Raw genomic sequence first — 19748 nt, 5'->3', positions numbered from 1 at the left:
GGGCATGGGCGCGCGGGCGGGGCCTCAGGGAGGCGGGGCGCCGGCGCGGAAGCCGGGCCGCGCGCTTCCTTTGTGCGGCCGCGCCGGCCCCGCCCCGCGCCCTCCGGAAGGCGCAGGGCGGGGCTGGCGGCCGGTTAGGTACGTAAGGGTTCTGTTTAAGGAGACGGGCGCCGCGCCACACCAATGTCCGCTCTCGCCCCGTCAAAAGTCCCCCGTGCGGTGGTGGACTCCCGCCTGGCCAAGTCGGAGGCAGGAAGAATAACGACTAGCAGTAATTGAGTGCTGAATATGTGTCAAGCCGTACATGCACGCACTTCCTCTCAGTGTTCACAATAACCCCACAAGTAGTTGTTATCCTCCCCACTGGGAACTGAGGATCAGAGAAGTTAAGTAATGACCAAAGTGACCCAGTTGCACCTCCATAAACGGGGCTAATGCCTCCTCTTTAGGTTTACTGTGCAGGCTAACTGAGGGCATTTATACAAATTGCCTGCAGTGCCCGGCACACAGTTGGAGCCCAATAAATGTTACTTCTCTTCCTAAACCACGCTGGATTAAACTGAATTGTCGGGAAAGCACCTTCATTCAGTAGATATACTAGAGCTTGTGAGACTCACAAGTCTCACTGCACCCCCATCCCCCAGGCTTTATGCTGAATACTTGCCCCGAATTTCTCTCTCCATGCTTGACTTCTATTTCCAACGTTTTCTCATATTCTTACCTTTCTTAGCATTCATATCACCAACCCTTTCCCCTCAGGCCTCATCCCTTTACCTTTGTTTCCACATTTTACATTTATTTTATATTCCCTGATCGTTTAGTTTGCTCCCTTTCTCTTTCCCTCGTTCTCCCCACCCCATTTTTCAAATTTTCAAAGCCTTCTTTCATTAATATGCACATTTCCTCCCCCTTTCTGCCTTTGCATTTCTTACACTTAAATTTTGTTCTATGAATGCTCGGCCTCTCTGTCCCCCAAACATGCCTACACTCCTGCCTCCCTTCCTTTACTTCATTAGTCCCTTCTCCCCACTGCCACATGTCCAGGTCCTACCTATCCTTCATGGTCTAGACTCAAGAACAGTGGCTGGCAAACTTTTTATGTAAAAGACCAGATAGTAAATATTTTAGACTTGGCAGGCCATGTGGTCTCTGTTGCAACTACTCAACTCTGCTGTTGCAGCAGGAAAGCAGCCACAGACGACACTACATGAATGAATGTGGCTGTGTGCCAATAAAACTTTATTTATGGACACAGAAATTCGGATTTCGTATAATTTTCTTGTATCACAAAATATTCTTCTTTTTTTGAGTCTTAAAAATTTTTTTTAATGTAAAAACCATTATTAGCTTGTGGGCTGTACAGAAACTGGTGATGTGATGAATTTGGCCCTCGGGATGTAGTTTGCCAACCCTCGCTCTAGAACAATGCCACTTCCTCCGTGCAATCTATCTTGATAATCTCTACTCAGCAGTAACTTTTCTCTCTTACCTTTTAAAGCATTTACCCATAATCGTTCTATGCCATTTATCATATCTTAGTTTTTACTGTATTTTTTTCCTGTGCACTTCTCATCTTTCCCAGAGGACTTTAAGCTCCTTGAAGGTAGGGTACAGACCTTATTTCTCTATGCATTTATTACCTCCCACCCCACAGTACTTTGCACAGAGCAGGCATTCAAACATATACAGAATGAATATTTAAATCTTGGGAGGTTGACAATTGTTTCCACTGTGCAAAACTTACTTTTCTCATGAGATAGAACCTCAGGAGCAAGATGCTTTGTTATATGTGTATCATCTAGATTAGATTTCAGAAAGAGATTTTTGAGAGCTTTCTAGACAAGATGAAGAAAGGGAGGCAAATGTCAGTTCATTCAGAGGTTGTTGGATAACAAATACTTGAACAAAGGCTGTTGATTATCACCAACCTGCAGACAGGGGATGTGTCTTCAGTCAGGTCCTATTCAATATTTCTATCAGCAGATTGGTTAAAGACAAAGAAAACACGCTATATAATTTACAGATGGCAAAGTTAAGCAGAGGAGTTAGTATAATGAGTGACAAAATTCAGATATAAAACATTCCTGCCCCACCACTTATTCTTGCTGTGCCTCAGTTTTCTTATCTTTAAAATGGGCATGATAAAAGTTCCTGCTTCAGAGGGTTACTGTCAGGATTAAATGAGGAAATGCATGTAAAGCTGGTAGAGAGGACTCATTAAATGTTAGCTGTTAACTATTACCATTTTCTGGCTAGCCTGGAACTGTGGGCTAAATTCACAAGATAACGTTTAACAGATATAATTAATCATGTTTTGGCTCACAATATAAATTGTACAAGTTTGAGATGGAGGAGACCTGAAGTGATAGCAATCCATGTAAAAAGAAACCACAAAAACAAAGACAGAAACAAAAACCAAACCCAACCCCTCTGGAATTCAGGTGACACAGTGCTTGGTGAACTAAGGGTATCATTCCCCTGGGTCAGGGGAGTTAACGTGGGGCCATAGGTGCAATGTCCTGCTGAAGGAAGGTAAGGGAATTACCCCGGAGCCAGAATCATGGTGCTGCCCTTTCACAGGTGTGTGAACTGGAGCCTCTTCAAGCTTTTGTTTCCTCCTCTAAATAATGGGGACAATAATATTTATCTCTCAGGGTTATCATGAATGAGTAAAGGAAAACTTAGAGCAGAACTTGGCACATAGGTGTTCAACGAATTTTAGTTCCTCTCTACTATACCATGCAGATCTCTGTCCCTTGAAGGGCTTATAAAGCTAAGTCTAGGTGCCAACCTAGGGTGACTAGCGGCTTTTTGTATTTGGAATTAATGTGCTTCATTTTGGGGATCACATTTTAAGGGAATTAGTGGAGAGGTAGAATGTAGCTAGACAAGAATGATCAGCATGGTGGGAATGGGAGGTCTGGATGCGTGATAGGTAGAAAAGGAAATAAATCTCAGATATTTAGCCTGGAGATTTTCTCTTTTTTTAATGGGGGAGAGGAAAGAGACATGATAACTGTCTATACACACTGTAGGAGATGGACAATCCACAAGACAGAATCACAGCCAGTGGTGGGAGTTCCACGAGAGCAGATTTTGGCTTAATTTGAAGAGCAACTTTCTGATAATTAGAGCAATCCTACAATGGAATGGGCTGCTTTTCAAAATGGTGAGCTCCTTATCATTGCAAGTTTGCCAAGAGAATGCTGACCTCCTTGCTGTCTTTTAATTTTTCTAATGTTTTTTTTCTTCATATTCCTTTGCTTTCCTTTTCCTTGAGTCCATCCTCCATTCCTTATAGGACATTTATAACTACTTTGTCCCCAAGTACTTTTCTTCTCATTCCTCCTTCTTCTGTTTTCCAAACCCCTTTTCTCTTGGCTCTCCCCACCCCACTCCCAGCACACATTTAGTCCAATGATGGAACTGCCTCCCTGAGTTGTAGGCAGCCCATGGCCCAGAATGTCTCTGAGATCTGGGCCAAGATTGCTGTGCACACTGGCAGAGAAGGAAAGGAAAGCAAAGGGATCGCTGTGGAGGCAGAGGTACTGCTGTGATTCTCTCGTCAGGGTAGAGGGATCAGCAGAGTCTCCTAAAACCCAGGTCTAGGAGAAGCCCGCCTGTCCCTGAGCACTCACAGACAGAAGGTGGGGATCCCAGAGCTGAGCACCGTTCCTTCAAAGATGCTTTCCGTGAGCTGAATCCCCTCCTAGCTCCCCCTAAGCATTTCCCTCATCTCTGCACTATGCAGCCACCTTGTCATATTGCCAAATTCAAGAACACACTCTCATACCAAGCAGAGCAGAGGATTGAGACAACTGGATCCCTGGGTGAACTCTCAACCCGGCATACGCATATGCAGGTACATCTGACAGCAATGACAGACAGGCCTCATCTAGAACTTTCAATTCTCCTTTTCTTTCTCCTTTATGCCTTCTGGGTCCCCTTTCTTTGTCCTTGCGTCATCTTCTCAATCCTCTCTCTGTTTCCACCTACCCAGCTTCTTTCTTGCTTCTTGGGGCTTGGAGTAGTTTCCCTCCCATTCTAGATGCCCAAGTGAGATGTGCCAGGGGGTGGCAAGGAAGACAATGCTCTCCCCTCCCCCGAGGGCCCCGCTACACTTCATACCATGAGCTGGGGACTGCTGGATGTTCGGGCTCTTGGGTACAGGCAGGCCACCTGGCATGGCAGTGACGACGGCTTGCTGATGCGGTGGTGGGCCAGACCGAGTCTCAGGCCCACTCTTCTCTCTAGGTACCACTTCCTTCCAGTCATCGGGGGTGCACTGCTGGGGCTGTTAAAGGACAGGACAGAGATGATCTTCTCGTGAATTGCCTCTACATTCCTGGACACGTCCCCCGTTTCCATGGAGCTTGGGTAGAAGGCAAGGACATTAAGATTCAGCTAGCCCCAAATTAGGGAGAGGCCCCTTTTCTTTCCTGGACTACTCAGAGAGGACTTCAACACTCAGCCCACCCAGACACACATCCAAATGGGGGCCATGGGATTGCCTGAGCCGTGTCCTCCTGCTTTGTTCCCTGGGCCTCGGGCTCGGCTTACTCACCACTGGCGAAGCAGGTTGCAGTTGTAAGATGACAGCCGAGGCATGCTGGAACCTGTGTTGAGGGGTGTGAGACAGGCCCTCAGGGTATCCATTGTGAGGCTCGACATCTGGCGTGGGAGGGTGGCACTGCTGAGTGCTGCCAGGCTTGTGCAGGTTGGCAGCGGGACACTGGAGAGGCAGGGTGGATGGGACCGGGCCTGGCGGCATGGCATGGGCTTCGGGGCCGGGCTGCAGGGCCAGGCTTGGAGGGACCGAGGCCAGCTGGGGGTGGGATGGGGCTTGGAGCGCTGGCCGTGATGGCTGGGGCGTCGGCGGCTGTTGTGATGCTTGCTGTTGCTGCTGCTGGATCCCAAACTGGGGCTGCAGGTGCTTTGAGGACGGCTGGGAGAGGAGCTGGTGTGGCTGCAGCTGAGCATAGGCTGAAGAGGGGGAGGCCAGGTTAGGTGGCATGGCTCGGTCTCACCTTCTGCTGTGCCCCCTCCCACATCCACATAAAGAAGTCTTTCCAAACTCGGTGTTCTTGCTTTCATCTCTTTCCTCTTTCCCCTAGAGCCTGGCCGGACCATTGCCATGGCCTGGCCTTCTCTCTCTGTTTTCTTGCTTTCTTCCTATGCCGAAACATTGGGCCCTTGGCTGTCCCTCAAAGGCCAATGCAAAGCTCACCTCCTCTGTGAAGCCTTCTTTGATCATTCCAGCGGCTGAGAGAAACACTGGATTCTGCAGTGTGCTATGTTCTCTCTCCTCCACGCCCTTCACTCGCTTTTCTCTGGGCCTGCGACAGGTGCAGGCTCCCATCGCCCAGCCCAGCTCTGTAAGGCTGGATCTTATTCACCCTACTGCTGCTCAGTCTGGGCCCCTTCCAGGGAGTGCCAGTTGCACACACGGTCCTCAGGCTCTGTGGGGAGGCAGCCTTGGATGGACCACTGGTTCCTTCTGTTACCCAGTGGGGGACCTTGGGCTAGCTGCTTAACCTCTCTAGGCCTCAGCTGCCTTGTCTGAGAACCAGAAACAAAAATAGTTCTTGCCCAGAAAGTTGTAAGGATGAAAGAAGAAAAATGCTGTGCGAATAAAACGAGAGAAAAATGACATAATGTGCACGGCACAGTGCCTGGCCCATGGCCATCGTCAGCCATTTAATTCATATATTCAATCAGATAAGTAAAATGATTATTTCAGCCTTGGCTTAGGTTCTGAGTATCCTGGGCTCACCTCTACCATAATGACGCGTCTCGCAATGGATTATAATTGTTTCTTGGCTGTCTTCCCTTCCAGATCGTGAACCCCTCGTGATCAGAAACGATCACATATCTCTTTATCCAGAACCTTGCATGATGCCTAATATTAGATGGGGGCTAAATAAACAAACAAACAAAGAGGGCTTTCCTGGTGGCGCAGTGGTTGAGAGCCTGCCTGCCGATGCAGGGGACACGGGTTCGTGCCCCGGTCCGGGAGGATCCCACATGCTACAGAGCGTCTGGGCCTGTGAGCCATGGCTGCTGAGCCTGTGCATCCGGAGCCTGTGCTCCGCAACGGGAGAGGCCACAGCAGTGAGGGCCCCGCGTACCAAAAAAAAAAAAAAAAAAAAAATTATAATAAATAAATAAATAAACAAACATATTGTCCTGAACTGGAATTCATGTGTTGCCATTTGCTGCTTGTCCTCTCTTCTTCCATTTTAACCAGGCTAGCTTTTTGAGGTGAGGATCCTTATACTTTTTAGTTATCCCTCCTGTGTCCAGCTCATGCCTTATAGACAAAAGGGGCTCAGGAAATTCAGCTCAGAGACTGACTGTCCTCAAGCCGCTCACTCTCTGCCTAGTGGCATCCAGGCCCGCTTAGCACGAGGGCTGCTCAGCTGAATCTGTCCTGCCTAAAAGCTGTCCTCTGCGGGGACTCCCACAGCTGGAGGGCCGGCAGAGAGACGTTGTGCCGTGCAAAAGCACAGAGGGCCACAGCTGGAAGCTCACAAATGGATTTTTACAACCAAAGGCTCCCAGCCAATGAGGGGAATGCAAATTCTGGGTCCTGAGCTAACATTTAAAAAGGAGCCTGTGACACAGGTGCAAAGTAAGCAGATTTCAAACAGAGTTAGGGGAGGTACCTTTTTTCTTGAATTCTGTCCATTTACAAGCAAGTTTCCAACTATCTCATCACAACCCAACACAGAGTTCCAAGCAGAATGCCAATAAGAATGGAAAGGAGAGGACAGAAACGAGGTGGTAAGGAGAAACAAAATGCTCCTTGGTGACTGACTGCTGTAGGCAGAGGAGGGAGTATGGTTGGCCCACGGGCTGTAACCTGGATGACAGGGAAAGATGGGAGGGGGAAACACGGACGGCCATGAGGTTTTGAGAGAAATGTGTGGGGCTTGAGGTGATGGTAGAATGTCCAAATGGGAATTACCAGCAGGCATTTGGTGATTACGAATCGCCCCTGACCTCACCCTGAGCCTTGTCCCCTAATTTCACCTTGAATAGCTCAAACTTAACAATCAGGCCAAGATTGTTAGTCAGGCAAACTTAATAATCAGGGATTTTTAAGATGACCGTTGTTAGGACACTGGAGAGATACCGCAGATGCCATGAAGTGCCTGGCTAGTCTCTAGAGGCTAAAAAGTTCTGCAGAATGATGGGCAGCGTCACTGAAGACACAAGTAAAACTTGTTCTCCCTTATTACAAAACCATGAATTCCTGCCGGGGGAACAGAGTCCCTCTAGGGGCTGCCGGTCTGAACTGAGAGCTGGAGATGGTGTGGCTCAGAGAGGCTAGGAGAGTTAGAGGCTTGTCCCGCTATCCACTGGCTGTGTGGCCTGAGACGGGTTCTTTTCCTTCCCAGGGCTTCGGGGTTTTAACTGTGAGACAAGAGGTTTGGACTAGCGATTATACAATCTGATGGGGGTGGCTACCACAGGAAAAGAGTTTAAAATTCAGGATTTATAAGGTGGAAAAGGGAAGGTTAGAGAAGAAGGGTCTAGATCTATAGAGCATAAAGAGTGTAGTTAAGTGCAGTACACCTTTGTTTACCAAGATTGGGAGAGGCAACTGTTGGCTTCGCGGCCCTCGATCCTGGGGCCTCCTCTCTGTCCCACTCTCTCCCCGACCCCGTGCTGCATGTGGAAACCCTAAGGCCATTGTTTTAGAACAAATGATGCTAGTATATGCCAAGGCTGGAAACAAAGTTCATGATGGCTTCGATAAGTGCATAGATCAAAGACCCCAGGGTATTTTGAGGGGAGTGTACATCCTTAACCTTTCAAGGTTAATAAAAAGCCAAGACCATGATTTAACTCAAACATTTTCCTGGGTCTAATTCCTTTCATTTAAAGTGTTGTTAATAGCTTTCTAATTGGTCTGATTCCTGTTTCTTCTCTCTATAATCCACCTCGTAGATAGATCACAAATTAATCTTCCTAGTGCACAGATCTGATCCCTGATTAAAAGCCATCAGGGACTCTCCTTTATCTGAGGTTACCTAAAGATCCTGACATTCAAGATCTTCTTACAACATAAACTAACCTTTCAATTTTTATTATTTCTTTGATCCAAGCAATCTTTTCTGTCCACTGTCCCCTGTACGGAAGTTTGTGCCTTGTCTCATACTGTCTAGAGTGCCATAAATCAAATTCTCATCGTCCCTGTCCTCCTGTGGGAGGCTGGGCAAGTCACTGGACCTCCCTGAACCTCTGTGCCATCATCTTTAAAGTGGGAGTAACAATGATACCTATACCTCATAGTTATCTCAGTAAATGACTTATCTCCCCTTGATAGGCAGAATTTAGGATTTGTTTCCTCCAAAGTGCCTGGAATTTAGTAGATGCTCAATCAGTATTGCTGAATGAATGAATGACAACACGGTGGGACTCCAGCTTGTTTGTCCCGCAGAACTTTTCCTCTTCAGAGTCAGAATATGGATGAAATGTGGGTAACCCCACAGGCCATTTTGTTTTTTTGTTTTTTTGGTGGTACGCGGGCCTCTCACTGTTGTGGCCTCTCCCGTTGCGGAGCACAGGCTCCGAACGCGCAGGCTCAGTGGCCACGGCTCACGGGCCTAGCTCCTCCGCGGCATGTGAGATCTTCCCGGACCGGGGCACGAACCCGCGTTCCCTGCACCGGCAGGCGGACCCCCAACCACTGCGCCACCAGGGAAGCCTGGCCATTTTGGGTTTATCAGCACTCTGGTTTATTGAAGGCTCTCCTCCTGTCCAACCTCTGCTCACCACCTTCCTGCCCTCACCTTCACCCACCCTAACTTCTCTGCTCATTGTCTGTACAACATCACTCCCCCCGTGCCTTTTTGGCTTTGATTTCAGTGCTTCCATTTTCTGGAATGCCCTCCTTCCACTTCAGTGATCTCAGTAAAGCATAAGCTTCTTTGGCCCAGGCTCAGCTCGTGTTTTCTCTCTTTGCCTTAACCCTCAATTATGGGTTTTCCCTCAGAAGTCCTGAACACTTTGTTTCTTTGATTCATTTGTGATTTAACATGTACTATCTTGTATATGTATTTCATTGATTCTTAAAAATCGATTCTTAGCCCCCCACCTCCACTTTAACATCTTTTGAGTTGGGATGCATTTTACAGGGGATGATGTTGGTTTAATTGGTAGTGCTTTTCTTTCTTAGAGTTAAAAAAATAATGGTGTGTCTCACAATCAGTGGTGTCTTAAACTGGAATACTTTTATGCTCTTATGAGTTTATTTCCTATCTATCCGACCAGACTAGATGCTTTTTGAGTTAAAGACTTGTTTTACGTTTTTTAAACTTAAAAGATGTGCTTTAATTGAACTAGGTTTTTAATGTTTCTTTTCCCTTCCACATAATAATCTACGTCTGTGGATGCTTAGCAACTGTCTGCTGCTGATCCTGGTGAGATCGATGGATTCTCCTCCCTCTCCCACGCCCTCCCGGCTCAGCATGGGGTGGTGAAGGTGGGCACTTCCCACTGAAGCCACAATACCAGAGGAGGCCACATCCCTCTTCACTACAGCTAGGATGGGGCATATCGGTTTATGAAATATGAATGCACAGAAATCACTCTGGACCTTTATTTTTTCCTACAGTCCAGTAGCTTCATTTCTCGCTTGTATCTATTTTGGCTCCCCATCCCCTGCAGTTGGAAAGCTCACCTCTTCTAAGGAACAAAGGGTTCGTTCCATGGGACCTCAGCCACAGCTTTGGAAGTCCTCATCAGTCCTTTCTGTCAGGGAGCAGAGGAGGGGCAGGCCTAGGGCCTCAACAAATTAGGGCCCAGTTAAAAGGAGAGACTCCAGGCAATGCTCATCTTCCCATCTGGTGCTCTAACCTTGACGGCCTCCTTAGAATCTGAAGAGACCAATTCACTGTTCCCCAAACAGTTGGTTGTTAGCAACAAGAGGATTACGGCCCCCATGCAGGAGGGCTGGCTGCGACGGCTTACTGGCACGCCCCCTTCGCTGCATCCACTGCCAGAACTTGTGAGCAGTGATGGATCTCGGTTGATCCCAAGTCTTCACAGATGCAGGAAGCAGCTCACTGTCCAGAAATGCTGGGACACTTGTCTCAAAGTACATGGGAGCTGCAAGCATCCCAGTTGTAGGCTGGAGGTTTGCTCAAACACTTATTTTTCTCTGATCTGCAATACTTGACTAGAGTTTGGAGTTACCTGGACCATGGGTGAGAGGAGGGTGCCTGTGAGAGAGGAATGGCATAACTTTTTACAACCCACTACTCTTCAAGGTTTAGAGAGTTAAGTGAAGAGATACTTTCAAACATTCATTCACTCAACAAACATTACTAAGTACCTACTATAGACCAAATACCATGTTTGGTGCTGGCTAAAACATGGTCCCTAGAATAGGTTACAGTTTGGTCAAAGAGATAGCTGGAAAGCAGACACTCTCGGTATAACTTGGTAAATGTTATGACAGGAGATAAGCACAGACTACTGAGAACACAGAAAAGGGGATTCAGCTTGGGAAGGAAAGCAGAGAAGGCTTCCCAGAGGAAGGAAGTGTTTAGCATGACTCAGAGTTCAGAAGATGCTGAAAGGAAGAGCACGTGGGAAGACTTGGAGGCATTGTATACCCCGGTGCTTTCAAGGACCCACAGGGCATCCTGTACAGCTGAACCCGGGACGACTATGCAGGAGCAGCCAGAGAAGAGGCAAAATGATGGGTGGGTCTATATGATGCCAGCACTCTCCAGAGGCTGCTCATCTCCAGAGATGTCTCATGTGATCAGGCCTCGGGGAGTGACTGAGATTGAGGTTGACTCTAGAGGTCAGAGTCCCACATACACATAAGTAGACAAGAAAGCTCGTTTTAGGAAAACTGAAAGCAATAGCCATGTGAATTTTCCTGGATGCAGTCCTTCCAGGCTGAGGGGTAGGAGGAATAGGAGAGGGGAAATAGAGCTAAGGGAATTTCCCCATAAGAGGAAACAAGTTTACAAAAACAGGGTTGCTGACCTCAGGGGCACTCTATGGTGGGCTGTCTATGGCTTAATGTCTTCAGACCTGCTCTGCAACTACCTGGCAAAACCACCAAATATCCTCTGTGAGCAGGATTCCTTATAAGGCAGCTTGCAGCATTAGAAAAGAAACTACCCGGGCTTCCCTGGTGGCGCAGTGGTTGAGAGTCCGCCTGCCGATGCAGGGGACGCGGGTTTGTGCCCCGGTCCGGGAAGATCCCACATGCTGCGGAGCGGCTGGGCCCGTGAGCCATGGCCGCTGAGCCTGCGCGTCTCGAGCCTGTGCTCCGCAACGGGAGAGGCCCGCGTACCGCAAAATAACAAAAACAGAAAAGAAACTACCCATCCTTGGTAGAGGGATGAGAATACAGCATAAGTGGCTAAAGGTGTTGATTTTAGAGTCAGACAGATCTGGTTTGAATCTTGGTTCTGCCACCTACAGGCTGTGCAACTTAAGACAAATTGTTTAACCTCTCTGAATCTTGACTTCCTGTTCTGCAAATGGTGATATATACTTCACAGAGTAGTCGTTAGTATCAAATGGAATATTATGCTTCAACCACCAAGAGGAGAGGTTCCCTGCCTTTGTTCATACTGAGAAGATGTACAATAAATGGTAGCTATTCTTAAAACACTACCTGCTATTTGTATATTGTTTTGAACTTCTCAAAGCATTCTCATAATTTGAGTCTCATTTATTCCTTACAATAAGCCTCTGAGGCAAATGGGTGGTATTCCCACTTTACAAGCAAGGAGAGAGTTGTTTCTGAGAGACTTCCACAGTGCAGCAAGTTCCGGGGAAGTTGGCTTCAACTGACAGATGAGGCATGGTGCTTTGTATCTCACAAATGCTCAAAAAATGCTGACGGGTGAGTGAATGCAGCAGTCAGCGAGCTCAAGTTGAAACGGCAAGCCTTCAAGTGTTAGTTGGGGGCTGTTGAGAACTTTGGAGGTAATCTTGGGGGAGTGGACAACGAAGGGGGAGTGTTATGCCAGAATGTGGGGACGTAGAAGGTCTGTGCGGGTCAAGTAAGTTACAAAGGTGGGCGGGGGGTAGTGGGGAAAGCGAGGCAGAGGATCTATGTGAGGGAGCTGGGAGCAATGAGAGTGGTTCAAGGGGCAATTGGGGGGTCTTGAAGGCTCCCACCCCAGAGTCAGACGGTCAGAAGTCATTAATGTGCTGATTATTGAATCCCTCCTGTGACTGACAGAGTAGGAAATAAATACCCAGCGAAGGTTTCTAAACAAGAAAGGAGTCTCTGAGGAAGGTGATTCTGGCAGCTATGAGCAGGATGTTCTCGTGGTCAGTTAAGCCTCGTATGGTCAGCAGGCCTTAAGCAAAGCCGGGAGCCGACACGTAGGAAATATGGTCAGAACCTGGTGATAAACTGGGCGGTGATGGAGGGTGGGAATAAGGAGGGAAAGGGAACGGATATCTACTGTGAGCCTACTCGGTAGATAGCTGATCACTTCTGCAGGCCACCTCATCCATTTTTACAGTCTGTTGTAAATATAACCATCTTTGTTTTACAGATGAAGAAATCGAGATTTACAGATTAAGTAACTTGATCACAGTCATAAAACTAGTTAAGTGATGAAGCTGGGGTCTGAAACCACATCTAACTCCAAAGTCTATGCTTTTCCCATTATAACACCCTGCCTCTCCGATGAAGGAAAATGAAGTCAAAACAACCCTGAGATTGTAAGTCTGAGTCTAGGAATATCTGATGATTGTGGACAGCAGCCAGGAACTGGGAAAGGGGGCCCTTTCTGAAGAGGAAGACTTCCGGGTTTTTGTTTTTGTTTTATTTATGAATCTCCAAATTTTAAAAATGTGTATGCTGGTGGGGTGATATCCACGTGCGCGTATCCTATAGACAGTTGGAAATCTCTGGGGAGAGGGGAGGACAGGGACGGACACGCATTGAGAAGTCATCTGTGGACAGGTGGCAGGTGTCTGAAAACGTAGGTGTTGAAGTCAAACACAAGGGGGATGGACAGAATGTTTTGGGAGTCCCACAGCTAATGGCAGTGGGGCCAGGGAAAAGCAAGGGGCAGCAGGGCCACCTACACACACAGATGGTCACAGGCACACATGGCCGCCCTGGGCATAGTGCCTCGCAGTGCCAGCCGAGATAATCCCCCTTCAGTTCTGTTCTGGAAATGTACTCATTTTTCAAGGCACGACTCAAATTCCCATAACCCCTCTTTAGACTATACACTTGTTCAACTCTAACGCCCATATGGTTGGCATCACGTTTGGCACCTAACAGGTGCTAAATGAATATTTTTTGAGCTGAATTTAACAATTAAAGAGAGAAAAGCTATATGGAAATGGTAGTTAATTATTTTTTTCTGAGCCATATCTTCTTCATTTGTGAGATGAATAATTATTGCTAGGATTAAGTGAGGTATGTAGGCTAGGCATTTAGTACAGTGCCTGGAACATGGTTGTTCATTAACTGGTAATAATTATTATTACTGGCAGCAACCATGGAAGTAACATAATAGGAGCTTAGCGTGAAGGATTTCAGGAAAGAAGGGATGCTCAACAGTTCCAAGGAACACAGCCTGCTTCTTCTCTCTCTCTCTCTCACCCCCCCCCACACCCATGGTGAGAAATGTTCAGCAAAATATAAAAATCCTCCTCTGATATCTGCTGGCTTTCCCCCCCTAGTATAAGGAGGAGATGGTTAGTAATCTAAATCTGATCCTACAGTGGATAAATGAAATGACTTTCATGGCTGGTTGCATGATTTGAACATCAAAGTTGTAGGGGATCTGATTCCAGCTAGATAACAGGCCCACATGCGTGTTTTGGTTTCTGCTGGATTCTCTAAGTAAAAGCGCATCTACCCTACAGCTGCTTTGGGAGGGAGATATGGTACCCAAGAGTCCTGGAATCAGCACACATCACATTGTCCCACCTATCACAGACAGAATCACCACTCCCTGACACAGAACCCTCTCTGTGATAAAACAAAGCTGCTGTGTGGCAGGCCTTCCCAACAATGAATTCTCTCTCCTTCCAGAGATCTGAGGAGGGATGAAGAGACACAACAAAGACCTGGCATCTGGAGCACAATTGTGTGAAAAGGGCCCAGGCTTTTCAATGACGGGACAGTTCTCTTTTATCGCAGCATCTCCCTCCTGGCAGCCACTTTCCCCTCACCTTTGAGCCTGCAAGTGCATCCAAGGCCTTGAGTTTAGCCACTAGAACGAGGACTCCAAGGACCAAGCCTCCTATCAGGAGCTGTGGCCCAGCTCCCCCAGGTCTTGGCGCCTCTGGAAGCCAGGCCCATGGGACCTTGCAGCCTGCGCCTCTTCTGCCCTCCTTGGTTGGGTCCTCAGATCACCGAGAAGCCCAACCTCTCTGCTCTGCTCTCCGCCTCCTATTCCCCTCCCCCACCCACCAACCCACGCCTTTTCAGGGCATAAGGGACCTTTTCTATTTGCGGAGCCTAAAGAAGCCCGTTGCCAAGGTGACAGGAGCAGGAACAGCAGGGAGCTTGCCATGGGGGAGGGGCTTTGCCCCCAAACAGCTGTCAGTGGGAGCAGTCCCAGCTGGGACTAGAGCGTTTGCCTGCTCCGGGAGGAAACAGCCCCCAGGAGAACGCATTCCTCTCTGCTCTCCTCCCCGCACTGCCTCCGCCACAAGTCTCCACTGGTTACTTTCCCTGGGGGCAACCAGTCAGCTGGCTACAAAAATGCTCCAATAGCAAAAACCTGCCACTCTGCTCCCCATCTCTCTCTCTCTCTCTCTCTCTCTCGCTCGCTCGCTCGCTCGCTCGCTCGCTCGCTCTCTCTCTCCCTTTCTCTCTCTCTCTCTCTCTCCCTCTATCACACACACACACACACACACACATACACACACGCACACCCACCCACACACACACGCATGCGCACGCACTCTGATCCCTCCGTTTATTCGCAGTCTCAGGCTCCTCCTGGGCAGGAGGCCAGAAGTTACCTCCTCGCTGGGGAACTGTGGCACCCAAGGCAGGTGCTGCTCCAGGCCGCCCCCCATCAGGTCAGGAGGATTATTTCAGTCTTTTTTTGTTCTAGAGGCCCTGAGAGGGTCTGCAGCATCTTAAACATCCCTGCTGCCTTCCGTTTGGGCGTGAGGAGTGGGCTCATGGAGAGGAAGGGGTGGGAGAGGAAGGGAAGAATAGGAGGGGACGGTGGGAGACAGGAACAATGCAAAGCCTACTGATTCGTCTCACTGGGGAGACGGTCTTTGTGGTCTGCAGCTTACAGCTGCTCCACAGAAAGTTCTGGGGAACCACTGGTCTCTGTACTGCCTATAGCCACATGCTGTTAAGTCTCAGGCCACACCTGGGGCCCTGGACCTCAGTCTGTAACTCACGGGCCTTCCCCTTTACCAGGCTCAAGAGAAGAGAGCCCTCCACTTGACTCTGTAAAACCCAGAACAGTCTTAGAACTGTCAGGCTCTTCGAGCTTTGGGTCAGGAATAAGAAAGGCCTAGGAACCCCCACTGTAAGAACTGAGAGAGGCAAATATGGCTTGATGATTAAGAACATAGGATCTGACTCAGCCAGATGAGGAATTGGTTTCCAGTTCTGCCATGTAATACTGATGTGACCTTGAGTGACACTTATAGTAAGTTCTTGGGTAAGCGCTTTGAGCTTCTGTTTTCTCATCTGTTAAATGGTTAAAAGCATCTACCTTATAGGGTTCTTTTGAAGGTCAAAAGAGGTGAGGTACATAAAAAAGCCCAGCATATTATCTAGTCTACATCAGAGGTTTTTTATCAGGGCTTGTCCCCTTTCTGTCCAGTTTTCTTGAGGCCCCAGGGTTGCCTAGGAGCCTTAGGAAGAACCCTAAGGACTGGTCTTTCCTTTGAAGGGTCCTTAGAATCTGGGGGGCTGGCTTAGATCTAGGGAGAGGTTACATTTTGGCCTGGGCAGAAATGGGGTTCTCAGGAAGTCCTGAAGCCCGGATGTTGCTCTGGGGTTTGTAGCTTGCATGGGAAGGTAGAAGAAATGTTAAGTTGGGCTCCTTGCTCTAGTCTCAGCTTCTATCAGCTCAGGGTAAGACCCTCCAGACTTTACCCTCTGAGCCTCAGTTTCTTTCTTCATAAAAGGAAGAGGCTAGACTTGTCTCTGGAGAAAGCAATGCCGGGCAGGGAGAAACACCTGGAGCCACAGGGCAGTCAGGCCTCTGCAGGGAGGTGCCTGCTTCAGCTGAGTGACCACTGGAGACTAAGACCACATCTGTCCTTGAAGCCTCAAAAGGGTGAATAAAGGACTTGAATTCAGATTCTCCCCAGCTCGCCTCCCACTGTCTGTCTAGAATACCTTCCCCTCCTCTGTCTGTTGGGGAAATGACTCCTGCTTCAATACTCAGTGCCATTTCCTTGGAGGGACAGCATCTCTGACCCCTCCTGTCTGGCACTGGGGTGCCCACCTGGGCCCACACTTACCTCATACTTACTCCTACAATGGTATTTATGAAATTGAATGGATTTGCTTATATATCTGGCTCCCTCCTTTTGACTGCACACTCCTTTAGGTAAGAAATCACATTTTGACCATCTTGGTTAGTCTAGTAACAAGCATAAAGTAGTCTCTCAAGAAAAAAAAAATGCAGGTTAGATTGGATGGTAAAATAGTCTGGATGAGGACAGAGGGTTAGTGGTTATTTCAGGGATGTGACCAGGGTGAGTGTCTCTTTAATGCAAAGCCACGTGGTCCACCACTCCATTTCTGTGCTGTAACAGCTTGGTCTTATTTCTGAGACTGATAAGTCTGGCTTCTGGGGCTCTTGGCAGATTTTCTCATTAAAGATTGCCTACAATAGGCAGCACTGGGAGAACGTTAGCAGGCAGGGAGTTTAGCCCCAGGGAATACTGATTCATCCCCTTCACAGAATCTGCCTCACAAGTAATCTGCTGGATTATTACTTTTTTAATCTGCAAGATTTATTCTCAAGTGTCACCGTCACCAGCAAGCCTTTCTCGGCTCCTGTCCGCCAGGCTATATAGTGCCTCTGTGCTCATATCTATTATAGTACTTATCACCCTATATTGCATTGTACTTGTCTGTCTCTCCAGACTGTGCCCTCCTGGGAGGGCAGGGCCCACGTCTTATTTATCTCTGCACACCCAGAACTGGCAACATAACTGGCGAATATTAGTCAACGAATGTCTGTTGAATGATGAGAAAATAAGATTCCCACTTCTTCATCTCCCTGTGGGATTCTTACATGCCTCTGGCTAGCCCCTGTCCTTTTTGCTGACCCTTAGAGAATTTCAAAATAGTCTAACTGCCAAACCTCCACTCTCAAAGTGAAGAGCTATGATTGTGTACCCTGAGAATCACCATGATGCCCATTGTGAAGAAGGTCTCATTTATTCCCACTGATGTGGCTTGCTTCTTTAAAGCTAGGCTAGAAGCCTAAAACAGAATCTGGAGCTATAGGAGGGGAAAGAGAGACACATGGCTGATATCTTAGCACGTCCATGGGAAAAAGGAAAGTTTGAAAGTTTCCCCCTGACCCATAGTCCTTCTGAGTTTTCTGGGATAGGATCCTTCTTCCTGGAGCCCTTACCTGGTGCAATGAGGGGGTGGGTTGCCACAGCAGGTACCATTCGGCTGAGCCCAGCCCGACCCTCCAAGCTCCCTGGCACACTGCTGTTGCCATCTCCTTTCTTGAGTGGCTCCGTCACACTGTCAGTTATGCCAGGCTTGGCACCTGCAGGGGAACCCTGAGCAGTGTTTCTGCCTTGTGATGGGGTAGGCAGAGGCTGGCTACCACCCGGCGTGGGCTTCAGGGCCAAGCTGGGCAGGACAGGCTGAGTGGGGGTAGGGCCCGAGGCTGCTGCAGTTGGTGTCTGCTGTGTTCGGAGGGTCAAGTTCTGTACCTGGAAAAGAGGGGTCTGTAGGAGTCCAGAGAATGTGGGTAGGAGCAATGCCGACACACAGTTCATGCAGGGGAGGAGTTAGGGATGGATCCACGAGTGGCTGAACAGGAGAGTGGGTTGTTAAAATCAGAAAGAAAGAGAGAGAGAGAGTGAGACGGGCTGAAAGAGGAAGCCGGAGCAGAGCTTCTAAAGGAGACAGAAGAGTGCTAGCGATCGGATTCATCAGCAGAAGCAGCTGAACTCTGAGCAGGGATGTCTGGCCCTCCTGGGGCAGGCCCAGGCAGGGAGGCCGGGCTGTCTCTCCCTTCTGTTCCCTCCCCTCCTCCCCCAAACTATCAGGATGGGCTGCACACCGCTTAGAAAGAATTCCCAGGTACAGGGTGGGCACGGGGCTTCCCACACTGGAAAAGGCCAGGGCAAAAGTGAAAGTTAATCGACCAGCAAGGTCCCCCAGGCCAAGGATTATCCTGTCCTCAGAATCAGGTTTACGCCGGGATGAGCATGCTTACTCAACCTGGTCCCTGGTGCCCTCTGCTGGACACACGGAGGCTGTACCAGACTCACATCTGACAAATCTGATCATCTTGCCACCAGGTGGGTCCTCCCGTTCTGTAGCTGGGGATGGTTCCTCTCCCCTGCAGCCCACAGAATCTTTACAGCCACCGCAGTGTCTGGGTACTCCCAGCAGAAGGAAGGGACCCAGGACTCATCTTTGCTCCCTCTTCCATGCAATTTTTGCTGATTCCTAGAGGTGCTAGCATGTGTAACCAGAGTGGAATTTTCCTCTTAAAAGGCAACAACAACAACAGAGATTATCCTGGGGAGGGTGTAAGGTAAAAAGGTAGAGATGACCACCGTTGCTGGCAATCACGGCATGCTGCTGACTCCTGCTCTGTGTTCGGGGCTCGAAGGAGAGTCAAGAGTGGCCGAAGCCTTCTCAGCGGTGAATTAAGGAGCAAGTCTAGGAGCGTTGGGACGCCCTGTCTCCCACCTGTTTTCCCAGAACATCCCAAACTTTCCAGACATTCAGAGCTCCTCCAGGGCTCGGGCCCATACCCATTATCAGTGCCCCTCTGCGGGGTTGCCCACCCCCCTGCCCTCCCACAGGCATGGAATCCTCACCTGGGCGGGGGTGGGGGGCCGGGCGGGGGAGCCAGTGCCGAGCTCAGGCTGCACAGTAGCGACGGTGGCCGTGGGCGTGAAGATGAGCTGAGGGGACAAAGGAACAGTGCCGCCTAGGCTCCTAGCTACCTGCACCAGGTTACCTGGCTGGGCCTGGAATCACAGGAAACGAGCCGCCTTTTACCTGCCCAATGTGGGCTCAGCCACAGGACACAACAGTTTAGCCAGGGAGTGAACTGGGGAAGCGGGGAGGCACGAAAGGGAAAGAGTCCAGGGGGATCTCCCGAAACTCTCAAGAGGCTCGGCGTGGTCTGACCCAGGCCGGGCAGTGAAGGGCCACGGGTGGGGGGCCATTCTGGGGCTGCACCCAAGTCAAGTTTACTTCAGAAGGATCTGCGAAAAGCTCACCCCAGAGGGACCAACAATCGCAGGACACCCTCAAGTCCCTCTCTGCAGCATCCCGGGGAGCAGGGCCCCTGTGCTGCAACAGATGCCCTGGGACCATGTTGGAAATCTAACCTGCTCTGGACTCCAGGTCTGGGTCAGAACAGGACTCTCCACCAGAAGAGATCAAATTAGATGCATTCTTTTGGCCATTTTTTGAGTCAAATTCAGATTAGGCTTGTGTGTGTGTGTATTTATGTGCTTGTGTGTGTATGTGCGTGTGTATGTGTTTGTGTGTGTGTTTGTGTTTGTGTATTTATGTGTGTGTGTATTTATGTGTTTGTGTGTAT

General features: G+C 48.9%; 1 protein-coding gene across 2 annotated transcripts in view; it reads right to left on the bottom strand.

The window, feature by feature from the left end:
* Positions 1-19748, bottom strand: part of PHC2 (polyhomeotic homolog 2) — a 52444-nt gene that overhangs the window by 23672 nt on the left and 9024 nt on the right. Inside the window, exons 5-8 of one of the 2 annotated variants that reach the window (XM_029227877.1) lie at positions 19015-19101; positions 17580-17892; positions 4565-4983; positions 4129-4294 (exon numbers count right to left, since the gene is read on the bottom strand). In XM_029227877.1, the coding sequence (XP_029083710.1) occupies positions 4129-4294; positions 4565-4983; positions 17580-17892; positions 19015-19101 (985 nt within the window). Of the gene's footprint in view, positions 1-4128; positions 4295-4564; positions 4984-5227; positions 5589-17579; positions 17893-19014; positions 19102-19748 lie in introns of those variants that run through there. The other variant, XM_029227874.1, reaches the window with a different exon arrangement.

Source organism: Monodon monoceros, unplaced genomic scaffold (genome assembly GCF_005190385.1).
Source record: "Monodon monoceros isolate NGI ecotype Baffin Bay Population unplaced genomic scaffold, NGI_Narwhal_1 Super_Scaffold_18, whole genome shotgun sequence".
Classification (NCBI taxonomy): domain Eukaryota; kingdom Metazoa; phylum Chordata; class Mammalia; order Artiodactyla; family Monodontidae; genus Monodon; species Monodon monoceros.
Note: the sequence above shows the minus strand (reverse complement) of the source record. Positions and strands in the feature narration are given on the sequence as shown.